Source organism: Phyllostomus discolor, chromosome 14, assembly GCF_004126475.2.
Source record: "Phyllostomus discolor isolate MPI-MPIP mPhyDis1 chromosome 14, mPhyDis1.pri.v3, whole genome shotgun sequence".
NCBI classification, from domain to species: Eukaryota; Metazoa; Chordata; class Mammalia; order Chiroptera; family Phyllostomidae; genus Phyllostomus; species Phyllostomus discolor.
Window position 1 is genome coordinate 48495418 of NC_040916.2, and position 23082 is coordinate 48518499.

At 57.8% G+C, this 23082-nt stretch overlaps 1 protein-coding gene across 4 annotated transcripts in view; it reads right to left on the bottom strand.

Annotated features, from left to right (window-relative positions):
* The window catches only part of KCNN3 (potassium calcium-activated channel subfamily N member 3), a 142663-nt gene extending 123871 nt beyond the window's left edge, over positions 1 to 18792 (bottom strand). For 2 of the 4 annotated variants that reach the window (XM_036015779.1, XM_036015778.1), the window contains exon 1: positions 17577 to 18792. In XM_036015779.1, coding sequence (XP_035871672.1) covers positions 17577 to 18488 — 912 coding nt within the window. In that variant the 5' untranslated portion in view covers positions 18489 to 18792. Of the gene's footprint in view, positions 1 to 16543; positions 16701 to 17576 lie in introns of those variants that run through there. The other 2 variants (XM_028503247.2, XM_036015781.1) reach the window with 2 other exon arrangements.
* Positions 18793 to 23082: the final 4290 nt, after the last annotated feature.

Sequence of the window (23082 nt, forward strand, 5' to 3'; positions counted from 1 at the left end):
CCCCCGCTGCCTGCAGCAGCTCCACCCACACCGCCTGGGGGTCTCTGGGGCCCCAGACTCACGCTCCCACTGCAGCCATAAATGGCTCACTCTCCACATCACCTCTCGTCCTCGGCAGGGCCCAGCGAGTGTCCCTCCGGGGCCCCTTCCTGGACGGCTGTGAGGCAGGGCGACACCAAGGGCCAGGAGCAGCATGTCTGTCCCCAGAGGAGGAGGTCCTACCACTGGCCTTGTTTCTACGAGGCGGCGAACAGTGATAAGAAAAAGCAGACCGACTGTTCGTCAGTTTTACTTATTTTTTTTTTCACTTTCCAGACAGTGTGCCCTTACTGTCCACACAGGAGCAGCCTGCCCCCTGGCCCGAGGGGCACCCTGTCCTGAGGTCACCGCAACCATTTCCGAAGGGAAGGGTTGCATCTCCAGGGAGGAGAGGGCAAAGGGGTGCGGAATGGGCAGCCAGGGCAGAGGGAAGGTGTGGCCTTAGAAGCACCACCTCCCCGCATGCCCGCAGTTGGGAAGCCCAGCTGCCCACTGCACTTGCTGAGGCAGGGTGCACGTGTGTTAAGTGCTCGGCGTGGCCCGGATGCTGCTCGGCCCCAACACCGTGCTGTGAGAGCCCACACGTCTGGGGGGGGAAGAGGCCAAGCCCATGCGAGGTCAAGTCCCTGATCCAGGACCCTTTGTCCTCTGGAGCCTGAGTGGCACCAGCCAGAGCCCAGGGCAGAGGCCATCCGGGCTCCAGGATGGAGGCACTGCGGACCAAGGCTGGGCCGGCCAGGAGAACCAGCTCCCGGGCACCGCCCTGGGGTCGCCGGCAGTGAGGCTGGTGTTGTGAAAAGTTCGTTCCCAGGTGGCTAGGAAGGGTTGTTCATGGAGCCGGGTGCCCAGGAGAACCCAGCGCTGCCCGACACCTCGGATATCCTCCTGGGACGCCCCAGGCCCCTCAAACCTGGGCCAGAACTTGCCACCTCACCGGTCCCCAGGCCTCCACCCCCTTCGAAGACAGCACAGTCCTGTCTCTCCCCACCCTGGCAGGGCCAGTCTGTGCCCATGTCTTGTCAATTAAACGTAGCGGCCACTGGTTGAACCAAGAACATCACACTGTGTTCTTATTTAATCCTCTCTCACAACCACCCCGTGGGCTCGGCATCATTACCCCATGTTAAGTACACAGACACTGAGGCCCGGGGGGCCAGGCGGCCTGCCCGACCGCACAGCCCGCCGGCACCGGAGCTAGGATGCGAGCCCAAGCGCGGCTGGCTCCAACCCTCAGCTGCCACTCCCCCCATATCTTTGAAAACGAGCAGGAAGAGGGTGTATTCCATCTCCTCAGGCCTGGCAGGGGGCCAGAACTGAGCCCTGTGGGTTCCAGAAGGAAAGCCCTCCAGCCGGGGTGGCTGGCGTGGGCGCTGTGCCACCCGCCCCCTGGGACCAGCAAGCTGGTAAGTGCTCACAGCCCCCCATCCTCCCAGCAAGGCTGTGTTTGTTTGTTTGTTTGTTTGTTTGTCGGGCAGTGCGGGGTTCAGTCCATAGCGCTCACTCCCACCTTCACACACAACCCAGTTATCCAGCTGGGGAGGCGTGAGGCCTGGCACATCACCTGCCTTCCCAAAGCCCCCACCTGCTCCCACATCTTCCCTCCCCTCTGCCTCTAGCCTGGTTCGAGCCTTGACTTCTTCTCTAGAACTATTGCAACAACCTCCTGACCGGCCTCCCCAGGTGGAGCTTCCGCCTGTTACGGCCCCTCTTCTGCTGGGCCCACCGCCGTCTCCAGCCTCTCCTTCCCCACACTTCCAGGAAAACTTAGCTCCTTTGCCCCTTCCGGAGAACACTTGGCACTCTCCAACTTTGGGCGTCTGCCCAGACTGTGCCTTCAGCTTGGAATCCTCCTTCCCTCTCGCCTCATGAAGCCCCACCGTCCTTCAAGGCCCAGCCCAGTTCCTCTCAGAAGGCTCTAGACACGAAAGGTCACAGACGTGCCCTGAGCATGGTGCTGCACCACATCAGCACACTTGTCACGGCCCGCCTCCCCACTGAGTAGTGGCAGCCAGGTGACCCTCTCAACACGTTCTGTCCATCTCTGGGCCCCCCAACATTGCCGAGGCCAGTGCCTGGCACAGAATGGGTGTCCGTGACGGCCTGCCTGCAGAGTGTCCTTGGCACTCCAGCACATGGGTGCAGACCCTTCCCCTCCGGCAAGTCCTGGCTTTCCCTGAGGCTAGTCTTGAGCTCAGAACGAATATTTACTCTTCCTGAGGTGGCCACTGGGGAACCCTGGACCACTCGCCCTGAAAGGATGCTAGCAATGCCCAGGCTGGCACGCTCAGCCCTCCCTCCCCTGCCAGGAAATCTGCCACTCTGCCGCTTTGTCTCCCACTCACACAGCACAGAAATAATAGCCCTGCATTCTCCTGCCTGTTCCATCTCCCCCAAATGGAGACTCATCTCCACCTGATCGAGGAAACACAAAACCAGAAGCAGGATGGAGCAGGCCTGGGAACAGCCACACGGCCCCAGGCAAGCAGAGGACCCCGGGCTCCCCCACTCCGACAGCTGTCCCTCAGTGTCGGGCAGAACGTCCACCACCCCAGCCACCTCCTGTGCACCAGCAAATCGCAGCTGATGAAGCGCCCTCTCCGCACAGGCTCCCGCTTGGTCCCACCGCGGCCCCTTTCCCGAGGAGACCTGCCAGGGTGAGAGACTCGGAGACCAGAGCGAGGAGACCCTCCCCTGAGCAGACCTGCACTCAGGCCTTCTGACTCCTGCCCAGAGCCCTGGGTGACCCAGGGCTGCCCCTGAGCAATGGGTGGGGAAGGAAGGGGTTAGAACACACAGGGAGGCTGATAACCAGTGATAACCAGCCTCATCTGCACTCGCTTTCGTCCTCGCAACCAGCCTGCGAGAGTGAGTCATCTCCAGCAGGGTTTCCCAACCTCGGTGCTAACGGCATTTGGGGACGGTTAATTCTTTGTTGTGGGGACTGTCCCGTGAGTTGTAAAATGTTAAACAGCACCCCTGGAAACTACCCTCACTAGCTACCTGGGAACGAACTTTTCAAAACGGCAGCCTCACTGCAGGTGGGCTCAGCATGGCCCTTCAGCCTTGGTCCTCCGTTCCTCCCACCCGGGGCTGGCCGACCTCTGCCCAGCATCTATCCACTTGATGCCGGCAACATCCTTCCCCCAGCCACAACCACCAAAAATGTCTGCAGACACTGCTACGTGTCCCCCTGGGGGTCAGCATGGCCCCAGGTGAGGCCCTGGTCAAAAGCACCGTTAGACCCCAGGCACCCTGAAAGGCGGGAGGGACCTCCCACTGTTCTCCCTCTCCCCCAGTCAGGGGGAGCTTCTTCCTCTTCTCTTCCTCTTCTACTCCCGCTACGCACTGGGCACCCTCACCCAACACAGCTTAGATGCTGCCTTCTGCACCGTCTCCTCCGCTCTGGGCAGAACCGCCCACCCACGGGCATTCCCTGCTTTCGCCCCGGGAGGCAGAAGGGAAGCAGCATTTGCTAAGTGTTGTGTCACGGTGCTGAGGTTGACACTGGCTTCGCTTCACAAACCTCCTGCAAGGCAGGCACCATCACCCCCACCCCCTTCGGCAGATGGGCAAATGGACTCAGAGATTAGATCACCGAGCCCCACAGCCAGGCAGGGTCAGGGTTCAGATCTGGACCCAAGCCAGAAGGCCCAGGCTGCCAAAGCAGGGTGGCCTTGGTCGACAGGTCCCACCCTCCAGGCCCAGGACCCAGCACCGGACACTGGTAGGGTCGGGAGAAGACCTTAAAGGCTGTTCTTGCACCCTTGCCCCACTCCCCTCCCAACCACAAAGAAAACGGGTACGGAGGCTCCCCACATGGTCCCCGAGAGCCCTGGGCTGGGGGACATGAGGCCGGGGATCCCCAGTGGCTGGTCCTCCCCTGCTCCCCACTGTGAGGCCTGGAGGAGGAGGTCACTCCAACCTCTCTGCACTGTGGCATTAACCCCTTCCCCCACACCCCTGGTGAGCTGAAGCGTGGGAAATTCAGAATGCATGTCTTGAGACTTTTGTATTGTTTCGGTAACTTCCCATAAGATCAGGCTCCCCAGCCATGCTTGGGGAGCTTCTGACCACGTCTGACTCTTCCTAGCCATCAGGCTGCTCTGAGGTCAGCCTCCCAGTGACCTCTGGAAAGGGAACACCTTTGGTGCAAGAGACACAAAGAACTTATTTGAATGTTTTTTAAGAACACGGCCAGCTATGCTGTGACTGTCCTCTGCAACATGAAGGGAGCCATCCCCCATGGCCCAGGGACCCAGGCAGAAGCTCTCGGTGCCCGAGGCCTGTGACCCCCCCAGGATCTCTGGGGCAGGTGCTACTTGCAGTATGTTAAAACTGACACCCCCACACCTGGCCAGTCCAACCCCAATCTCCCATTTTCTCCCCCAAAACTGCCTTTCCCAGTCTTCTCCATCCCAGTGAACTCCATCCTCGCACTTGCTGGGCCAGAATCTTGGCCTCATCCGTGACTTCCCCTTTCTCTCCTCCCGCCGGCAACGCCACCACAGCCCCACATTCACTTTATCGGGAACACCTTCCTTCCAAACAGCCCAGGGCGCCAGCCGCCTCTCGCCACCTCGCCAGGCCCACCCATCCGTTTCACCAACTCCAGACACAGGCCGGTATTTCCGACGGAGACGTCCTGTATGGTGCATGCCGCGCTGCAGAGGCTCAGTATGAAAGCCAGAATGTGAGCTACCTCCGTAATTTCTTACGCTGATTACATGCCGAAATGGTAATATTTGTATTATTTTAGGTTAAATTAAAGATATTAACATCAATTTCACATTTCGACTTTTACTCTCTTCAATGTGACTGCTGGGCAGCGTAAAACCCCCGCACACAGCTCACCTCTGTCTCTACCGCGTAGGGCTGGGGGGGGGGGGGGGCTTGCTGGGCATGGCCCTGGCTGGCTCCGGCCTCAGCGCCCCACCCTGCCCCACCCTGCCCCCTCTCCCTGGGTGCCGCTCCAGCCCACACAGAGACCTCCCCTCGGCTGTCCCCTCCTCAGCGAGGCCTTCCCTGAACATCATCGGCCTTTTCTCCGAATTCTCTGCCTGTCCAGGCTTCGTTTTCACCACATTTATCACCATCTGACATAATAAATAACTAACGTATATCGCTTACTATCAGCATTACCTACTAAAATGTAAGTTCCCAGAGGCCACAGATTTTTATCTTTTGTGGGTTTTTCTGCTGATCTGTGGTGCTTGGAACAGTCCTCACACAGAAGAGGCGCTCAGTAACCATTTGCTGAATGAACAAAGTCATCCGTTTCCTGCCTGGGCTCCCCAAGTGGTAAACACTTCCTCAAGGGCAGTGCCAGGCACACAGTAGGTGCTCGCTGCATGGCTGTGGAGTGGCAGCATGACCTGTCACCAGGATCGCTGGGGAAACAGAGGCAGCTAAGTCGTCCCGTGGAAGGCCAAGGCAATTGCCAGGGCCCCTGAGTTGTCACTGGGCCCCCTCCCCACCATGCTGTCTCCTCTGCCCCCACCCCCAGGAAGGCCACCCGCAGCCCCACAGCCGAGAGTGCTTCAGGGGAAGGTACATTTTCTTTCCTTCCCATCAGTTTTTATTCTCCCAGTGAGAAGACAAATGTTCCCCCTCTGCCAGAAGGCCCTGAGCCACGCTCCTTACATTATAGTAATTAAATCCCCGCTGATAGGAGGGTTCAGGAGCGGACAGGCCTCATGCCAAGGGCTGGCCTGCAGGGAGGAGGCCGTGGGCGGGGAGGCCGGCCAGAAGGGCTGTCTCCGGCGTCTCCTGATAGTGAGAAAATCCCCTTAGCTATGATGCTCGTGCAGGCCGGTTCCACTCACCTGCCCCAGCCCACCCCTCGGAAACACACCCCGAACAGCAAAGCCGCTTCGGCCCACGCATCACAGCTCCCTTTCTTGTCACTCCTGAGCTCCGCTGATGCCCACCGCCCTCCCATGCGACGGCCAGCGGAGGAATTACCATCACCCCACCTTCACTTTTCCGATTTTCCAGATGACAAAGCAGAGGCCCAGAAACCACATCTCCCACCCCCACTCCACGGCCTTGCTCTTCACCATGGTCTTCACTGGTGCCCAGCAGGGGCCCAAAACTACGCTGAGGCTTTACATACGTGGTGTTTCATTTAACCCCCACAGCTGCCCTCAAAAGAGGGTGGTGATTACCTCCCAAGAAAATGGAATCCAAACGTGGAAGCAACTCGCCCAAAGCCTCACAGGCAGCAAACCCAGACGTGTTGTGTTAAAGTCTCTTCTCCTAACGCCAGACTATGTTGCACGTATATAGGGGGCAGAGGGCAGTTGGGAGAGATTCAAGAGATATGAAAAGAAGTGAAGGCGAGGTGGACCTGCCGGGAGCCAAGGGCAGGGGACAGGCAGAAGAAACGGGAGACCGTCTCAGGTTTGTGGGTTGAATCCAGGCCCCGTGCAGGCGGTTCTGTCTGCCATTCAGTACAGCATGCCTGTCATTACTTGTTCAACGCCTGCCTCCCCACCAGCCCGTGAGCTCCATGTCTTGCATGTCTTGCTCAGTGTTGAACCCCAGAGCCAACCAGAACACCTGGCACCTGCTGGGAAACACAGGTGAGCTGAGGTGGGGGGGGTCCAGGGATGGACATGGAAAGGGACCAACAGAGCAGAGGGGACAGTGAGGCACTGGAGTTTGCATGAAACCAGACGAGGGGCAGGCGTGCGGGCCCTGTGCCCAGGGAGACGCCTGCTGGCCAGGTCAGCAAACAGATGGTCGGAGAGCTCAATCTAGCCTTGTGGGTACGGAGTTTACGGAGTCGGACAACGAGAAAATGAACGATAAAAACAGCCAGCATTAACCAAGCCTTTCACCATGAGCACGGGTCTGGAGACCGAGGCTCATGGACCCAGTTTTCTCGTCAAGGCTGCAAGGATCCCGGAAGCCACAGAGCTGGACGAGAACACCGAAGCGCAAGCCCCTGACTGCTCAGCCGACCCCTGCAGAGCCCACGGGAGCTGTCCTCAGCCCCAGGGCCCGTCCTCTCTGAAAACATACTCAGGGCTCCGGGAGGGTCAACAACCCCCTGCGCCTAAACTGACGTCCTGCCCCTCCTGCCCTCCAGAGCTCCGGAGGCTCTGGGTGAGGCTGGCGGCCCAGTGAGGGCAGCACAGTCAAGTGGGTGGGGCAGCCAAGGTGCAGAGCTCCCAGAGAGCTAGAGCAGCCTTTTGGCTCAGAAGAGCCCGGGTCAGGAGATGATCTGCAAACGCATGTCTGTCACCCGGGGCTCAGGGCTTTGAGGATGCTCCTGGGTCCTACTCCCAGCTCTGCTGTGTCCTGGCTGTGAGACCGGGGCCAGGGAAAGGCAGCCTGCTGTGAGAATTCAAATGAGACGAGGAGTGTGAAAGCACAGAGCAGGCCCTTAGTGAATGTCCACGTTCTTCTCTTCCCCTGCGTATCCCTCTTTTCAGTCCTGAATGAGAGACTTGGTGTTGCCTTGGAGTCACTTTTATGGAAAGGGAAAGAAGTTTCCATTTTATGAGAGCGGCACGTTCTGCCAAGCTGCTGGGGACAGAAGCGTCACACACGATCCCAGCCACCCGCAAGGAAACCCTCGTGAATCAACCTCCAACCCGGACTTATTCTTGGCTCAAATTAACTTCACTGCACCCCTGGGAGACCTTCCCATTGCCGGCACACAGCGGGGACCCCATCTGGCATCTCGTGCCAAAATGCCCTCCCACCCAGCCCAGCACCGTCGCTCCCCGGGAGCGGGGGAGCGCCAGGTCCAGCCTGCAGCAGGAGAGGCAGGGAATCATGGGTCCAACTACGGGGCATCTCCTGTGATCCCACGACTGCCAAGCTCTCAGAAGAAGCCACCAAGGCAAAGCCTGCTACAGGCAGCCCGGACCCAAGAGCCCGAGAGCCCTGTCAGTGCCATGATGAACCCTTGAAACCCCACTTGCCTGCTAAAAAGGCCACTGTCAAGGCCACACAGCTAAGCCGTGTACAGCCAGGATTTGAGCCCAGGCCCATGTTGGAAGCCCGGGCTCTCTGAGGAAGCGTGGGTGGAGAGCAACACATTTCACTGGGGACAGACCCCCTACAGATGACTTGAGTCCTCAAAGGCTCAGGCCTTTGCGTTGCTGTGACACAGGGTGGGGCCACCACCGGTGTTCAGGGGACTGACACCTGGAATGCCTGGATTCCAGCTGCTCCTCATCACTTACAATGCTGAGTGGCCTCAGACAAGCCACATAACTTCTCTGGGCCTTGGGGTCCCATAAAGAGGAGAATGGTTCCTGCCCTGTCTTCCTCCAGGGAAGGGAGGCATATACAGGGGCCCTGCCCACCCGAGCTGGCACACCTGATGGGCCTTTCGAGTCTGGCCATTCAGAGAGGTACGGCACCACACCTGGCCAGATAGGCTACCAGCTTCCCAGAGGAGGCCTCCTCTGGGTCATCCCACCAAGGCCATCCAGCGCTGAGCCCCTCCAAAGGCAGTGTAAGAAGCCAGCACACTCGCCCCGAGCCCTCATCCTGGAGGAAGTGCCATCACCTGTCGGGCGGCTGTGTGCGCTCCCACATGTGGGAGCTGTTCAGGGACTGGCTGAGCAAGCCAGCATCCTTCCCAGTGGAAGCCAGAAGAGAGAAAATGGCCAAGCCCCAATCTGAGGAAGCAGACATCTTCTGAAAAAGAAGAAAAGGGTCTGCAAAAATCCTCGCTGGAGGAAACTTGCGAGGGTGCAGACAGATGCAAACTCAGCAAAGGTGCGAGGAAGAGCTGCCATTTATTGGCAGTCTGGGATATGCCAGACACTGGGCTGGCCCCTCGCCCAACCATTAGCACGTCTAATTCTCACCAGACTGGTGAATGCCGCCATCTCCATTTACAAATGGGGGAAACTGAGGCTCGGAGAGTTTGAGACACTGACCTTACGGTCACCTGGCATCAAGAGGCCGGGCCAGGATTACCCAAGTGCAGTCTCTTCCTCCAGCAGATCACCTGCCTCGAGCTAAACACCAAACAACAGCTCCTGCAGAGGCCCCAGGACGGTGCCCTGGCTCCCAGCAGCGGGTGCAGCCCACTCAGCCCCTGTGGGAGTGTCCTTTAGGGCAGCTTTCCCATTCATTTGACACTGAGCACCCTGCCTGTCCCTTAAGAAAAACGCCAAACAAGCTGACTCTAAAATAACAGATGCCAATTTGCATCTTATTTCACACATCATTTGCATGTTGTTCACTTAGTGTCACCAAGGCTCTGCTCAGAATACGACTCCGGTTACCTTGCCATCAGGCTTTGTGAAAAAAACACGGCCTCCACGCAGGCCAGCCCTAATCCCCTGGCACGTGCCTCCCCTGCCCACGGCCCTTTGTGCCCCTTAGCACCAGATGGGAAGTTGCCACCTGTCACAGCAGGAAGGGTACAAAGAAGCTGGATTCACAAGCCCCCACAACCCTTTGAGTTCAAGGAGGTGCCCTTCTGCAAGCCTTGAAGGCGGGAGAAAGTCCTAGCATTGCTTTTCCTCCCTGGTCTGTCCTGGGACCGCCTCTGGTGGCCCTTTCCCATTGTCCCATGCTCCCAGCCCCTCTGCCTGGTCGTCATTTGTCCCCTGACCGTCCTCAAGGTCTCACTGCCTCTGGACTGGCTTCATGGGCTCATTTCTGTTCCCCGCCCACCTGTCCTGTTCTCACATCCACACCTGATAAGCAGTGCCGAGGCCGCAGAGCGCTGACTTTGAGTGTAGAATAACTGGGTCTCCGGAGGTAAGAAGGCTCCAGAAGCCCAGGCCAGACACCCACCCCCCTTCCAGGGCACACCCTGCCTCTCTCTCAGTGTGCTGACTCACCCCCAGGGACCCATCCAGAAACATGGCGGGGCGCCTCGCCACCACCCAAGGTGAGGCCATTTGCTTTTGTGAGAAAGGGGGCACACTCCTCATGTGCTCGCCTCTTCCAGAGCTGCTCCCACGCCACCTGTGTGGGGCGGTGGCCCGTGCGTCTGTGCCCCTCTCTGGTCCTCAGGGTGGCTGTGGGTTAGCCGGTGCATCTTCTAAGCACTGGCTTCATAAAAGCAAAAACTGGCAGACATCAAGGGTCACCGTGTGTCCAGCTTTGTGGTAGGTGCTACGCCATAGGCAGGGGCTATGATTCTCCCTGGGAAACAGGCTTCAAATTCAGTAACCCCCTCAGGACCCACCACTGGCATGTCACCATATATGAGGCCAGAGCCCAAGCCCTCAGCCACCACCACAGGCCACCGGCTGTGCCAACTAACATCACGTGTTAGAGGAAAACAGCATCAGGCCTGCAGGGCCCAAGGGTGCAGAACTCCGAGCCCCTGGCAATTACAGGTATCAGTTAGCTATTAAATCACCCCCGTGCCCTCACCTGGGCGTAAGTGTTTCGTTCTCCACTCAGACCCCCCCGGGACAAGACCAGCCCCAGCAACTACCCAGGTGCCTCCTCCCTCCCACCCTGCCCTGCACACGCCACATGCCCAGAAAACCCAGCCCCACTCCCTGCCCACTCCGCCCCCTGCCCAGGCTGCCCGCAGTCCCACAGTCAGTAAGGCCCCCAGCCCATGACCCTCTCGTCTCGGTCTGGCTGATCCTTCAGGGGCCACCTGCCGCCTACAGGGAGCCTTCCCAATGTTTTGAATCATGGACTCCTTCCTCAGTGCTCCCAACACTCTCACCAGAAACCGCAGCCCAGCCTGGGTGGATGGGTCCCAGCTGCAGGCCTGACTCCCCTCAAGAACATGAGTTTGAGGACGACGCTCCTGTCTCCGCAACGGAGCAGGACACATGCACGCTGAGGGGAGTCAGAAGCTTTGGGGCAGGAAGGGAGTTCAGCATCTGAGCCTGGCCTCCCTGTTCAGCTAGAGGAACAGAGGCCCAGTGAGGTGAAGGGACTCGAGAAAGGCCCGCAACAAGTTGGAAGCAAGAGGTAGAAGCACCTCCTCAGGGCTCCTTCAAAGCAGAGACAGGCTTTCCTTTAACACTGATGCTGGTGACAGAGCTAAACAAGCCTCATACCAGGGAAGTGGGAAACTGGGGCTCAAGGACAAGGAGAAAATTCTAGAACGAGGATGGAGAAGCCCTTGGAGATTCCCGTACTCAAACCCTAGCAGAAAGACAAGCCCTGTACTGGAGACTGGGGCTCTGGTTCCAGAACCATCTCTCCTAAGATGGACACCGGGAGCAAGCGACTCAACTCCCCTGTGGCTCAGTTTCCTCATCGGTGAGATACTGCTGCCTGTACCAGCTCCTGGGGCCGTGGCGGGTCCTGAGGGACAACAGCATGGAAATCCCTGGTGGGATGTCAATGCTGGGCTGGAGAAAGAGAGGACCCCGGAGCTGTGTGCGAAAGCATCCCCTCGATCTGGGGCCTGCTGGCTCGCCAGGGCTGGGGCTGTGGGGCACCCCACGCTAGTCCTCTGAAGGACGGACTCTCACGCTCCCTGTGATGCCGACACCTGCCCCCTTGCAGCTGTGCCAGCACCGCCCGGGGCAGGCAGCCTCCCCAGACCTCCTGAGCTCTGACTGTGGGCCTGTCCACCGTCTCACCCTGGACCCCAGCTGTCCCCAGAGCCCCCTTGCCTTGACCACCCCCTCGGGACATTGTCTTTTCTGGGGGCCTGCACTGGCCTCTCCCAGCCTCCATCAAGCCCTATCTCTCGGTCAAGTTCCCTGTGTCCCAACGTCTCACGTCACTGGTCTCCAGCCCATGAACCCTGAGCGTCTCTTTGAAGGATGGTGAGCGACCTGTGCAGCAGCAGCAGCAGCAGCAGCAGGGAGGCAAAGGCCTGCACTGGGCGTCAAGCGAGCCTGGGCTCTCAGCCCCGGCCGTCACCCACCAGCAGTATCAGCGGGACCCAGCGACTTCATCTGCAAGGGAGGGTTACCTCCTTCCAGAACCCTCTGGTGCAGAGCTGCTCCAGGCTTCACCAACGGCCCCTGCCTCCCCTCTCCTGCAGCCTTTACAGGCCCAACGCGAGCGGTCCCTGCCCCCACCCCTCCTCCCCTCCTTCCTCCGAGGAGCTCCTGGGGGTGGAGTGACAGGGTGGCAGAGGGGCACCTGAAAACCCATTAGCCTCCTCCGGACTTTCCTCACCAGAAAAAAGGTACAAGAATTTCCCTCCCCACGGCTCCTGAGAACAGCATGGTCTCAGAATTCTCCACCCTCATTATTTAAAGAGAAATAGGTGGCTTTCTTCTTTTGCTCTCTCTCCCTTTGGGGTTTTGAAAGAAAGAAGAAAAACAGCTACCAATGAGCACGTCGGTCTGCCTGCCACCGAGCTGAGTGCGCCAGGGCTCCTCGGGTGCAGCCGCCCCCCACAGCCCCTTCTCCCACTGCCTCTCACCCGCTCTCACACACTCATTTTCTCCTCCCAACGCGCCTCACGGGTAACTGCAACCAGACCGAAGCTTTCTGTTCTGATTTCACATTTCCCTCTGGGCCTCAGCTTCACTACAGAGGTTACTCAAATCTCCATTCATTTTATCTTTCTTTACCTCATGCGATCTAGAGCAGGTCTCTGGACCACGGCCTCACAAGAAGGCGCACTGAGGGACCTAGAAGGCCATGGCCAGCTTCCTCATTAGCCTGCACAGCAGATAAATGCCCCGATGATGATGCCAGAGCCCAAGCAGGCGGGCGACACTGCCTGTGGGGAAGGGAAGTCCGGGCGCGCTGTGCGGTCTTTCCCGGGGACAGTTATAAATAGTGTGATGACCCTCAAAGGGGAAGCATATATAAAAGTTAGCTGTCCCCTCTGTGGGTTACAAACGGTTGACTCATGGCAGACTGTCCACAAGGTTATAAATAAAGTTGCCACCACCCCGGGTAGGAGAAGGGCCTCGTTTTCACTGCCCCAGAGCCACACTTGCCCTCCCTGGGCCAAGACCCCCAGTGTGACCTGTGAAGATCAAACGTACACCTGGGGGCCCTTGGCACCCGGCTCGCAGGCCCCTGCCTATAGCCACTGGCTTGTGAAGAGTCTCCTGCCTTCTGCCACCCTGTCCTGCAGGCCACCCCACAGGGAGGGCCCACGAATAGGGGTCTGCCCTCTCCCTGCTTTCCCTACATGCCCGCAAGTACCTTGAGGCATCTCCTCCCAAATGTCGGAACGTTCCCGACAGCCTCCCACTTACCCTGCGCTGGCTCCTGGGCTAGCAGGAGGCGAGACCATTCGCCCGGCCAAGCCCCGCTGCTGCCCTGCCTTTCTGCGGCCAAGACGTCTCTGAGCAGCAGGGCAGGAGTCAAAGGAGCTGGGACCGGGCCGGAGGCTGGGATGGACTCACTGACCTCTGTGAGCTGGCCCTAAGGGAGCCCATTCCTCTTTGCAGAGTGAATGGCTGGGGGGCCACGCTCCCTGGGCATGCAGAGAAGCCAGCCCTCTCCAGGGCAGCTTCCCGTAAGGTGGTCTGAAAACAGAAGAGGAACTAGAGATGGGAAAGGAAGCCATGCATGGGATAGAGAGGACAGCCAGGTAAGACTGTCACCCCAGCTCCTCTGCCCACGGCCTGGGTGACCCCAGCACCAAGGCCAGGCAGGAGGAGCGGGCGGAGCAGAGGGGCAAGAAGGTGGTGGGGCAGGCAGGGGAGGGCACAGGGCAGGGCAGAGGACCCGCTCTGCCTGGGAAGTGAAGCTCGGATGGACTGTGAGAACAGGGATGGGAGAGTGGTTCGAGGTTGTGCAAAACTGGAAACAGAGAGCTGCCTGCTGGCCCAGCACCCCAGCCTCCTCTGAGATGACTCCACGCCCTGGCCTCTGAGAAACAAGGTCCACCCTTGACTGGCCACCTGGACAGACTGAAGAGAGGTACCAGCTCAGCAGCCAGCGGGGGAGCAGGGTGGGGTCCAGGAGTCCACGCCCGGGGAGGACAAGGAGGACCCACAGGGCCCTGCCCAGCCCCAGCTCTCTCCCCATCCGCTGGAGAGAACACAGCAGGCAGGGTAAGGCAACGGAGCAGGTGTGCCTCAAACCGGCTCTCGGAGAAAATAAAGAATGCCAAGAAGGACCCTAAGTCCCCACTGCCCCACTCCCGACTAGCACCAACGCAGCAGAGACAATGTCACCAGGATTTCTTAGCAGGCTCTCTCGACCTGGCCACGTCAGGATGTCTTAGCCCTCAGAGTAAACTCAGCTATTGGAAACACACGGACAAATCTGGAGTCCTCATTCAGTCCAGGGTCAGTCCTGAACCTCCAGGAGCCCGCTGGGGCCATCTCTGGCACCTCCGTGCAGCGCAGCCTCACGGGCCTGGGTACGAAAGAGAACAGCTCTCCTGCTACCTGAGCCCCCCTTGGCCCATCTTCCTGCCCCTGTCACCACCTACAGCTCGTGAAGGGGAAGCCAGGACGGCTCTGTCCCAATTTCTTACCTCCCCTCGCTGGCTTCTGTTTGCATTAACTTTGGATGCACTCAGGGACATGCTATATTCCTCTCAAGAGAGCCAGCCAGGCCTCGTGGTGAATCCCTTCCCCAGCAACAGACGCCAGTCAATGGCAGGCAAACGGGCAGGCCACAGCTCCGTGGGAAACGGCAGAGAGCTTCAGAAAGCAGCAGCTCAGGCACAAGGTTAGCCGTCTTCCATCGTGGCAGGGGGGTGGAGGGAAGTGTGTCCCTGTTCCCACAGGCCTTTGAGTGGGAGCTGCCACCAGAATCTGACTGGGGGGCCCGCGGCCACCCTGTCCATCTTCCGCTTCCAGACACAGAAAGTTCTCCAGCGAAAGAAACTGTCACCCATCCCACCCCCGGGCCTGCTAGTGACTCCAAGTGCTCCCAGTTGGTGGTTCTTCGTCCTCACCCCAACCCTCCTGTTTCCTCCACAAAGCTGGGAACAGACGCTCGCCCTCACCACCACGGACCCTGTGGAAGGACGGCTGCCTGCGAGAACACTGGCCCCTTCTCAGAGCTTGTCCCTCCATCAGCAAATCTGAGTTCCCAGTCTGTTCAGGCCCCAACCAATGCGGGAGCCAGAGTCAGATAACAGGGAAAAGACATTTCTTTTTCTCTCGCCAACATCATCATTACTAATAACAATATCAAGAGTCCCGTTTACTAGTCCAGCTCCCTTCTCCCCACTTGCCGGCCGGAGACACAGGCTCACAGAAGCTCCATGGCTTGTGCAAGACCACATGGCCGGGAGTGGCAGAGCTGGAACTCAAACTTCAGTCTGATGCTTTGGAATGATCCTGTTTGCCTCCAGAAGAGAGGGCTGGCTGGCTACCTTCCCCCTCCTGGATCCACAGGGCCTGACACAGAAGACACGCAGAGAGGGCTCGTTTCGGAATGCCTCGGTGTGTGGATGGACAGACAGAAGGGGTAGCGAGCGGGAGAGCAGGTGAAAGTGAGTCCTGCTGACCACGACCAGTACCGGCCCCGAGACGCACAGGAAGCAGCCGCCTCACCAGCTGAGGCAAACAGGACCTTCCCAGGTGCTGCCCTGTCCAAGCTGCCATCAGCCAGAGGGTCAGCAATTTAGAAACGGGTGACGCCTGGCCCCTTGGGTCACTTCACCCGTCCTTCACATCAGGGCCTGCTCTCTCCGACTCTCCCCGAATGCTCCCGCAGCACGGCACCTGCTCCGGCCCCTTCCTCCCTGGCAGTAGCACCCCCACCCCCCATTGCAGGAAGACAAATGTGCACAGACCGATGGCACCGGGAGCTGTCTCTAGGAAGAGCTCTGGCCACGGGGATCCCTGGAAGAGGAGGTGCTGTCCCACCCCTTCCCCTCACACCCAGCACTTGGGCCATCAGTGGCTTCCCAGCAAGAGCTTGGTGCTGAGGGCGGCGGCCACGCCTGCCGAGGGGGCAGCCCCTCTCCCTGAGTGCCCGGAGGGGGAGGCGGTTCTGAGAAGGCAGCGAGCAGAAGGACCTGCAGACTCAGAGGCTCATTACTGGGGATGACTAAGTGAGCTGTGCTTCCAGGGGAAACCCCACTCGCTTCTGCACGCTTGAGGGGTTCAAATCCTTGAGCTATTTCGACGAAGGCTGCTTCTAGGAGCTGCTCCCCTGGGCAGCCCCCTCCGAGAGCAACGTGGCTCCTAGCAGAGACCCCCCACCTAGAAGTCCTGGCCCTGGCTAGCAGGTCACCTGACAGGCCCGTCCCAGCCGTTTCCAGAACGACCGAGTTTGCCCATCCCCTGCTAGAACTCGAGGCTGGGAATGGGGGAAATCCGATCAGCACCTCCCAGGTTTTAGCGGCTGGATTTCAACAAGGAATGTGACCGTCTCGCAGCAGCTGTGCCCAGCCTGAAACAAGCTCTATTTGAAACCTCCAACAGCTGAACCCCTCCCAGCTACCGGCGGCCAGCCCAGCCACCCCCTGCCCAAAATGACAAATAAGAGAGAAATGCAAGCAACAAGGAAGCACCCATACACACACACACACGCAATCACACGTGCACACATATACACACCCCAACAAACTGGGGGTGAAAGGTAGACGGGAACAACCTACTTGTCCCAAGACTCCCCCAGTCTCCAAGCCTTAGAGCCCACAGCACGCAGAGCAGGAACAGAAACCCACCTTCCTCAAGCCCCACTGCCCTGGAGGACGCGACTTCCAAGGCCCCTCTGGGAGGGAACCCCGTCCTCCGCCCGGGACCGGACTGAGAGACGGGAGCAGCGGGGCCAGCTCCCCCGCCACAGCGGGCGCTGCCGGTCTCCATTGGCGCGCGCTCACACACTCGCGCACACACTCTCAGCCTTATTTATCCCGAGAGAAGGCGCTGGGGTGGGAGGGGAGAACCGGGCCGAGCTCGGGAGCGGCTCTCGGGAAGCCCGGGAAGCCTTGCCATCCCATCCGAAGGAGAGGCCCTACCCCCGCCCCCCAGGCTGGTGCCAAGGCGGCGCCCATCTGCTCTACCCGGGGAACACCTGTAGCCATTTTTACAGGGGGATGTTTATGAGGCAGCAGCAGCGGGTTTATTCCGAGTCCTCTTTCCCCAGGGAGAGGACCGCTGGTTTCCTCCACCTGTATTTTTACCCCAGGCCCCAGGAGACTCGGGCCATTGGTGCTTTTTTGATTTCACCTTAAGTCTCTCAAAGACAAGGAGGGAAACAGAAACTTGGGAAGAGAGGGAGCAGAGAGAGGAGAGACTGGCATGGAATCCCCACCCCCCACCCAGACATTTATTTCTGTTTTATCCTCGGGAAAATGGAGTGGAGCGAGGAGGGGAGGAGAGGAGGGGAAGTCACAGGAACCGGCAAGCACATCGAGGCGGAGAGAGTGTAATTAATTGGTGCGTTAAGCTCCTGGGTTATGCTTTAGTATGGGTGAGCCAGGAGGAAAAATGATTTCTCAGAAGGGATTCTTGAATCCTCCCTAACACGGAGTCTGCAAATTAGGCACGGTGCATGGGGATGTCCCCCACCAAGAAAGCGAGGAATGAATTCTCCCAGGATTAAGGAGGAAAACCATGGGAAGTTCGAGTGTCCAATATAATTGAGCAACCGCCTCTCCCCTCCACCACCTTTCTCCCCAATCTCTCTCTCCCTCTCTCTCTCTGTACCTGTATATTCCTTTTGTTCAAGGTATAAAGAGAAACCGCAACTCCTACCTTTGAGTACAAACCCCAAGAGAGCTCGGTCTCTATCACCATAACAACAATTCCAAACATCCCAAAAATCAGAGCATAGTCACTCAGTCGCTTTCTCTTTTCAAACAGGGCCCTCCTGTGTCCCAGCTTATAGCCAATGTTTTGGTTTTTCCGCTTGTTGGCTTTGGGGAAGGTGGTGCTGCTGGGGGTGGTGCCGGCGTGCTGGTGGTTGTGGGTGGCATTGGGGTGATGGAGCAGGGTCTGGTGGGCATGGTTGTCCTCCCGGGAAGAGATGACGATCTCTGGGGGGTTGCTGGGGCTGAAGAGCTGAAGGGGTTGGCCCTCAGGCTCAGCCTCGATGAGGTTCCTCCGGGAGGCGCTGAGGCGGCTGAGGGGCTTCATGACCCCACCACTGTACTTGCAGGAGCTCATGGCAATCTCTGTGAAGGGGTTGCTGTCCCGCCGGTGCACCAGGGGGCTGGCCTGCCTGTGCCGGCCGCCTCCACCAGGCCCACTTGTGGCTGTGGAACTTGGAGAGTGGCCAAGCAAGTGGTCATTGAGATTGAGCTGGCTGCCTTGCCTGGAGGAAGGGTGGAGGATCGCGGTGGAGTTGGACAAAGGGGGGGCCCTGAAAGCAGTGGGAGAGGAGTGCAGCAGGCCAGGGTGGACAGGCTGGCTCTGGAGTTGGGCGAGCTGAGACAAGGGATGCGGTGGCTGCTGCTGCTGTTGCTGCTGCTGCTGAGGCTGCTGCTGCTGCTGCTGAGGCTGCAACGGGGGTCCTGGGGGCTGCTGGGGGGCTGCTGGTGGTGCTGGCAGTGGTGGCGGCGGCTGCTGCTGCTGTTGCTGCTCATCCCCGGAGGACGGACAGGGGCACTTGGGGTCTTCATCCAGGTCCCCCACCCCCGAGTCATGGAAGTGCCCAGAAGTGTCCATCTTGGGGCCTGGCTGGATTCCCTGCAGCGCAACCCCCAACCCCAAAGCCACACTTGCTCCAGAGATGTCCTCAAAGAGAGCCAGGCATCCAAGCTCCCCACCAGAGTGTCTTGGCTCCAGTCCTCTCTCTGTGGCTTGCTCCGGCTCTCTGGGGCTGCTTGGAGTCCAGATGCTTCCAGTCAAGAATGCATTGTACTGGGCAGGAAGGGAGGGCAGGAGGGGAGCTTGGAGAAAGAAGAGGGGAGAAAGAACTGTCTCAGGAGGTGGTCCTCTAGGAGCTTGCGAGGCCAGGCTCAGCTTCACTCCTCGCTGGCTCAATAGCTTTGCTCTCCTCCTCCTGCCACTGTTATATTGTAAGCCCAGCCCACTTATTAGCAGCTGGTCTCATTGGCTTGGCTTAACTCTCCCACCACCTCCTAACTCCGCCCTCCCCATAGGCTCCTCCCCGGAGGAGGGGCCTGCCGCCCTCAGCTCCAGCCCCGCGACCGCAGAGGGAGGGCTGGGAACTGTAGTTTCCGCTCCCCACATAGGAGCTGAGCAACTGCCCCCTTCCTCCGACAGGTAGAAACCGGGAGCCCACGACTATAAGCGATGTACGCGGCACGCGAGCAGTAGGGAGGAGGGGTAGAGGGCCTCCTGAGGAGGAAAGCTGTGCGCCCTGATATGAGGGCAGGAAGCGAGGAAGACAGTTACTAATGGCCAAGGTCTACGATAGGCTGTTTCACACATATTATCCAGTTAACATCCTCCAGACACCCAAGGAGGTGGGCATTATGTTCCTGTTCTACAAACTGATGCTCAAAGATGTTGAGCAACAACTACAAGGTAATAGAAGCAGAGGGGATCCACGTCCTCTTGAATCCGGGTGGATAAGCTCACCCACGGAAACCCTGCAACTTGTGTGCAGGCGCCTCCCAGGTACTTCTAACCCTCACATCGACCCTATGAAAATGTCATCATTCGCCTTTTACAGACGAAAACAAGGGAGAGAGGAAGGAAGGAAGGAAATCACTGGAGCACAGGTAAGTAATTTACCAGGTATCACCCAGCTTGTAATTAAGGGTGCTAGGACTTGAATCCAGGTCAGTCTGACCGCACGCTGCCTGTCCCCTCTTCCAGGATGCCTCCCCCTACGGTGTTCAGCACAAAGTAGTTGTTGCTCCGTAAGTGTTGCTGGAATGATGGGGTGGGGGGCGCGGGCCAGAGCCAGGGAGAAGCTGTGGAGGAGGAACCAATCTCCCCAGGACAGGATGTGTGAAGTGGACCATGGCTCCTGCTGGGCACCAGAGGGTCTGACAGGAAGACTGAAGACCCCCGTGGTCACTCCCCACCTGGTCTGCCCTATGGGGCTCTGAGAGTCAGAGTTGGGAACAGCTGCTGGCTTCCCAGGTTCAGAACCATCATCAAGTATTTATTAAGCTTCCACTGTGTGCAAAGGGGTTCGAAAGAGATGGGACCAGAGCTGAATTCCCTTCCATTTCTGTCTGCAGCAGCTCTGCTTCCCCGTCACCCCTTGGCCTCCGTCCAGCTCCTCCCTGGACAGGAAAGGAGAAGCCATGCACACACACACACACACACACACACAGATGCATGCATGTGGGTGTGTACATGTACGCATGTGTGCACACACTGACCCTCAAACATGCATTAGCCCATACACATGCATACACACACACATGCACAGGAAAGCACACACTTCACGAGTTTCTAAAACAGCTCTCCTGAGTGGTGACCGGCAAGTGGCCAGGCCAGGAAGGGGCACAGCTCCCATTGAATCAGCCCTGCTGCTCTCCGTGTGCCAGCTTCACCTCTCAGCCCTGCAGCCCTGGTGACAGCGAGGTAAGCATTACCTGTGATATAAGCACAACCCCAGAAACCTGAATAAACTACAATTAGCCACACATAATAATCTTTTTTTAAGCCTCACCTGAGGATATGTTTATTGATATTAGAGAGAGAGGAAGGGAGACAGAGAAACATCAATGTGAGAGAGAAACGTTGAGCAGCTGCCGCACCTTGCCCAGGGATGAACCCACAGCCTAGGTATGTGCCCCGACCAGGGATCGAACTCACAAATTTTTGGTGTATGGGACAATGCTACAACTAACTGACCAGGGCACAGATAATAATCTTGACTGTTGTTATTATTGTCAGTGATATCGTTTCTTTTCCCCTCTCCCCCACCACTACAAGTCATAGCACTGGGGCTCAGACACAAGCCTGGGGGTCCCATGTGTCTTCCAATGACCACACAGGCCCTCTACTGTCCTTGCATGCACGCACATACACACACACACACACACACACACACACACGCACACCCTCCAGCATGCCCTGCCTTTCCTCCCCTTCCCCTTAGTCTTCTTGGTCTCCCTCCCTCCATTCCCAAACAGCCACCGGTTTGGTTCAGTGTTCCAGATCACATACTCAGACTTCATTATTTCCTAATAAATGATCATTACTATGTGGTTAGTAGCAGACGTGTGCTGTTAGTATTGGTTCTGAGTGCCAGTAAGCATCTGGGCTGTGACAGACTCCAGGCCTGAACATCTCTGTGCCCCCCGCCGCCACCATAACCTGCGTCTGGCTCCACGGGCCTTGCTGGGCCAGCCTCTACCTCCAGTTCTGCTGGCTGTGCCATCTGGATCCCAGTGGGGAATGTGAGAGTAAGCCCTGCTATCATGGATGGGGATGAAAAATAGCTGGGGGCAGGAAGAGAGGAACCAAACTATGCCAGGGCCAAAGGTCAACTGGAGATTCATCTGGAAATAGGCTGGGACTTGACAGCTAATGCCACTAAGCAGCTCATGCTTAGTTAGAGTCCGTCGTGGTGAGGGCTCTAGAGCCGGACTGCCCAACTGGAGCCCCTCTCTTCCACATGGTGGCTGTGTGACCACAGACAGGCAGGATCCTCAGCTTCCCTCTCCATGAAATGGGAGCACTAGGGTCCCAACCTTGAGAGGTCTGGGACGATTAGATGCAAGTCAGTATAAGTGGGCTCCCCCATGGGCCCATCCACGGTGACCTTGAAGCCCTCAGTGGTATGCTGGAGCTGGCTGGTACTGGCTCAGAAAAGCCAACTGTTGTGCTTATCTCTTCCAGATCCCAGATCCAGTGATGTCACATTGAGAGCCTGTCAAATTGATAGCTCATGTAGAGACATGATGGTGGAAGTATTGACACCACAGGAATTGGCAAACACTTCACAGCAGGGTTGACCTTTCTTTTTTTTTTTTAAGATTTTATTTTTAGAGAGAGGGGAAAGGAGGGAGAAAGAGACGGAGAGAAACATCAATGTGTGGCTGCGTCTCATACACCCCCAACTGGGGACGTGGCCTGCAATGCAGGCATGAGCCCTGACCAGGAATTGAACCGGTGACCCTTTAGTTCACAAGCTGACACTCAATCCACTGATCCACACCAGCCAGGGCGGGGTTGACCTTTCTTGGTGAGCCAGTTGTTAAATACTTACTGGCTGTTATACGTTTACCAGCACACTTCTGTCCCTTACCCCAGTATTGTTACGTACAAAATGTGCACTTCACCCTCCTCTAACCACTGTCCGAGCACTCCCCCTCTTCCCTCCCTCTCACCCACACAAGCTTCACCACTCGCTTGCTGTGTGGCCTTGGGCACATTGTTTAACCTCCTTAGCTCCAACGAGGTAGCACAGACCAAGTACTTTGTCATCATAAAGTACCTAATGGATTAGTAAATCATCTGGGGCAGCTGCTCAGCCACAGGGCCTGACCATAGCAGGTTTTCCATCTGCCCTAGAGATGCACTGCTCTCAAGCCTCCGCCCAGCATGGCTGCAGGTTCCAATCCTCACTGTGGGGAAGTCTCTGGTGCTGCCCTAGCCCCCAGCTAAAACCCTGTCTTCCAAACCACCCATGAGTTGAAGCCATCACCCATTTTATAGGTGAGGAAACCGAGACATTAGATAGATTAAAATACTTGCCCACAGAAACTAACTAGTAAGTGGTGGCCTCGTAGGAATCAAACCCAGATCTGTCTGACCTGCAAGCCCAAGCACCTTTCTGAGATGCAGATCAACAGGACTCAGTTTTATTGGGGTTTCTTAAACATTGTCATGTGACTCACATAGCCAGCCCTCAGGAACTTATGGTCTCACATAGAAACTAGCTGTAGTCACATGGGATGGTAACACACACACACACACACACACACACACACACACCCCAGAGCCCTGACTGGTGTGGCTCAGTGGATTGCGCACCAGCCTGCAAACCAAAGGGTTGCTAGTTCAATTCCCAGTCAGGGCACATGCCTGGGTTGTGGGCCAGACGATAGAGTACATTAAAGGCAGTGAAGGCTTCAAGGAGGTGGTGAGATTGGAGCCACACCTTGAAGAATGGGCTCTTCCTTCACACAAATTAGGCCTACTCAGTCTATAAATTCCCCTGTGAGGGGATTTGGTGGAGTTTCATATCTCAGAGAGTACAGCAAAAAGTGAGCAAGGACATGCTCACCAGACCCAGTAAGACAAAGGCAGCCTTTGACCGTACCAGCTCCGTGTCAGCCATGCTTAGCCCCTACCCTCCTTCCCACACTCACTCCTCCCCCTTTAAGCT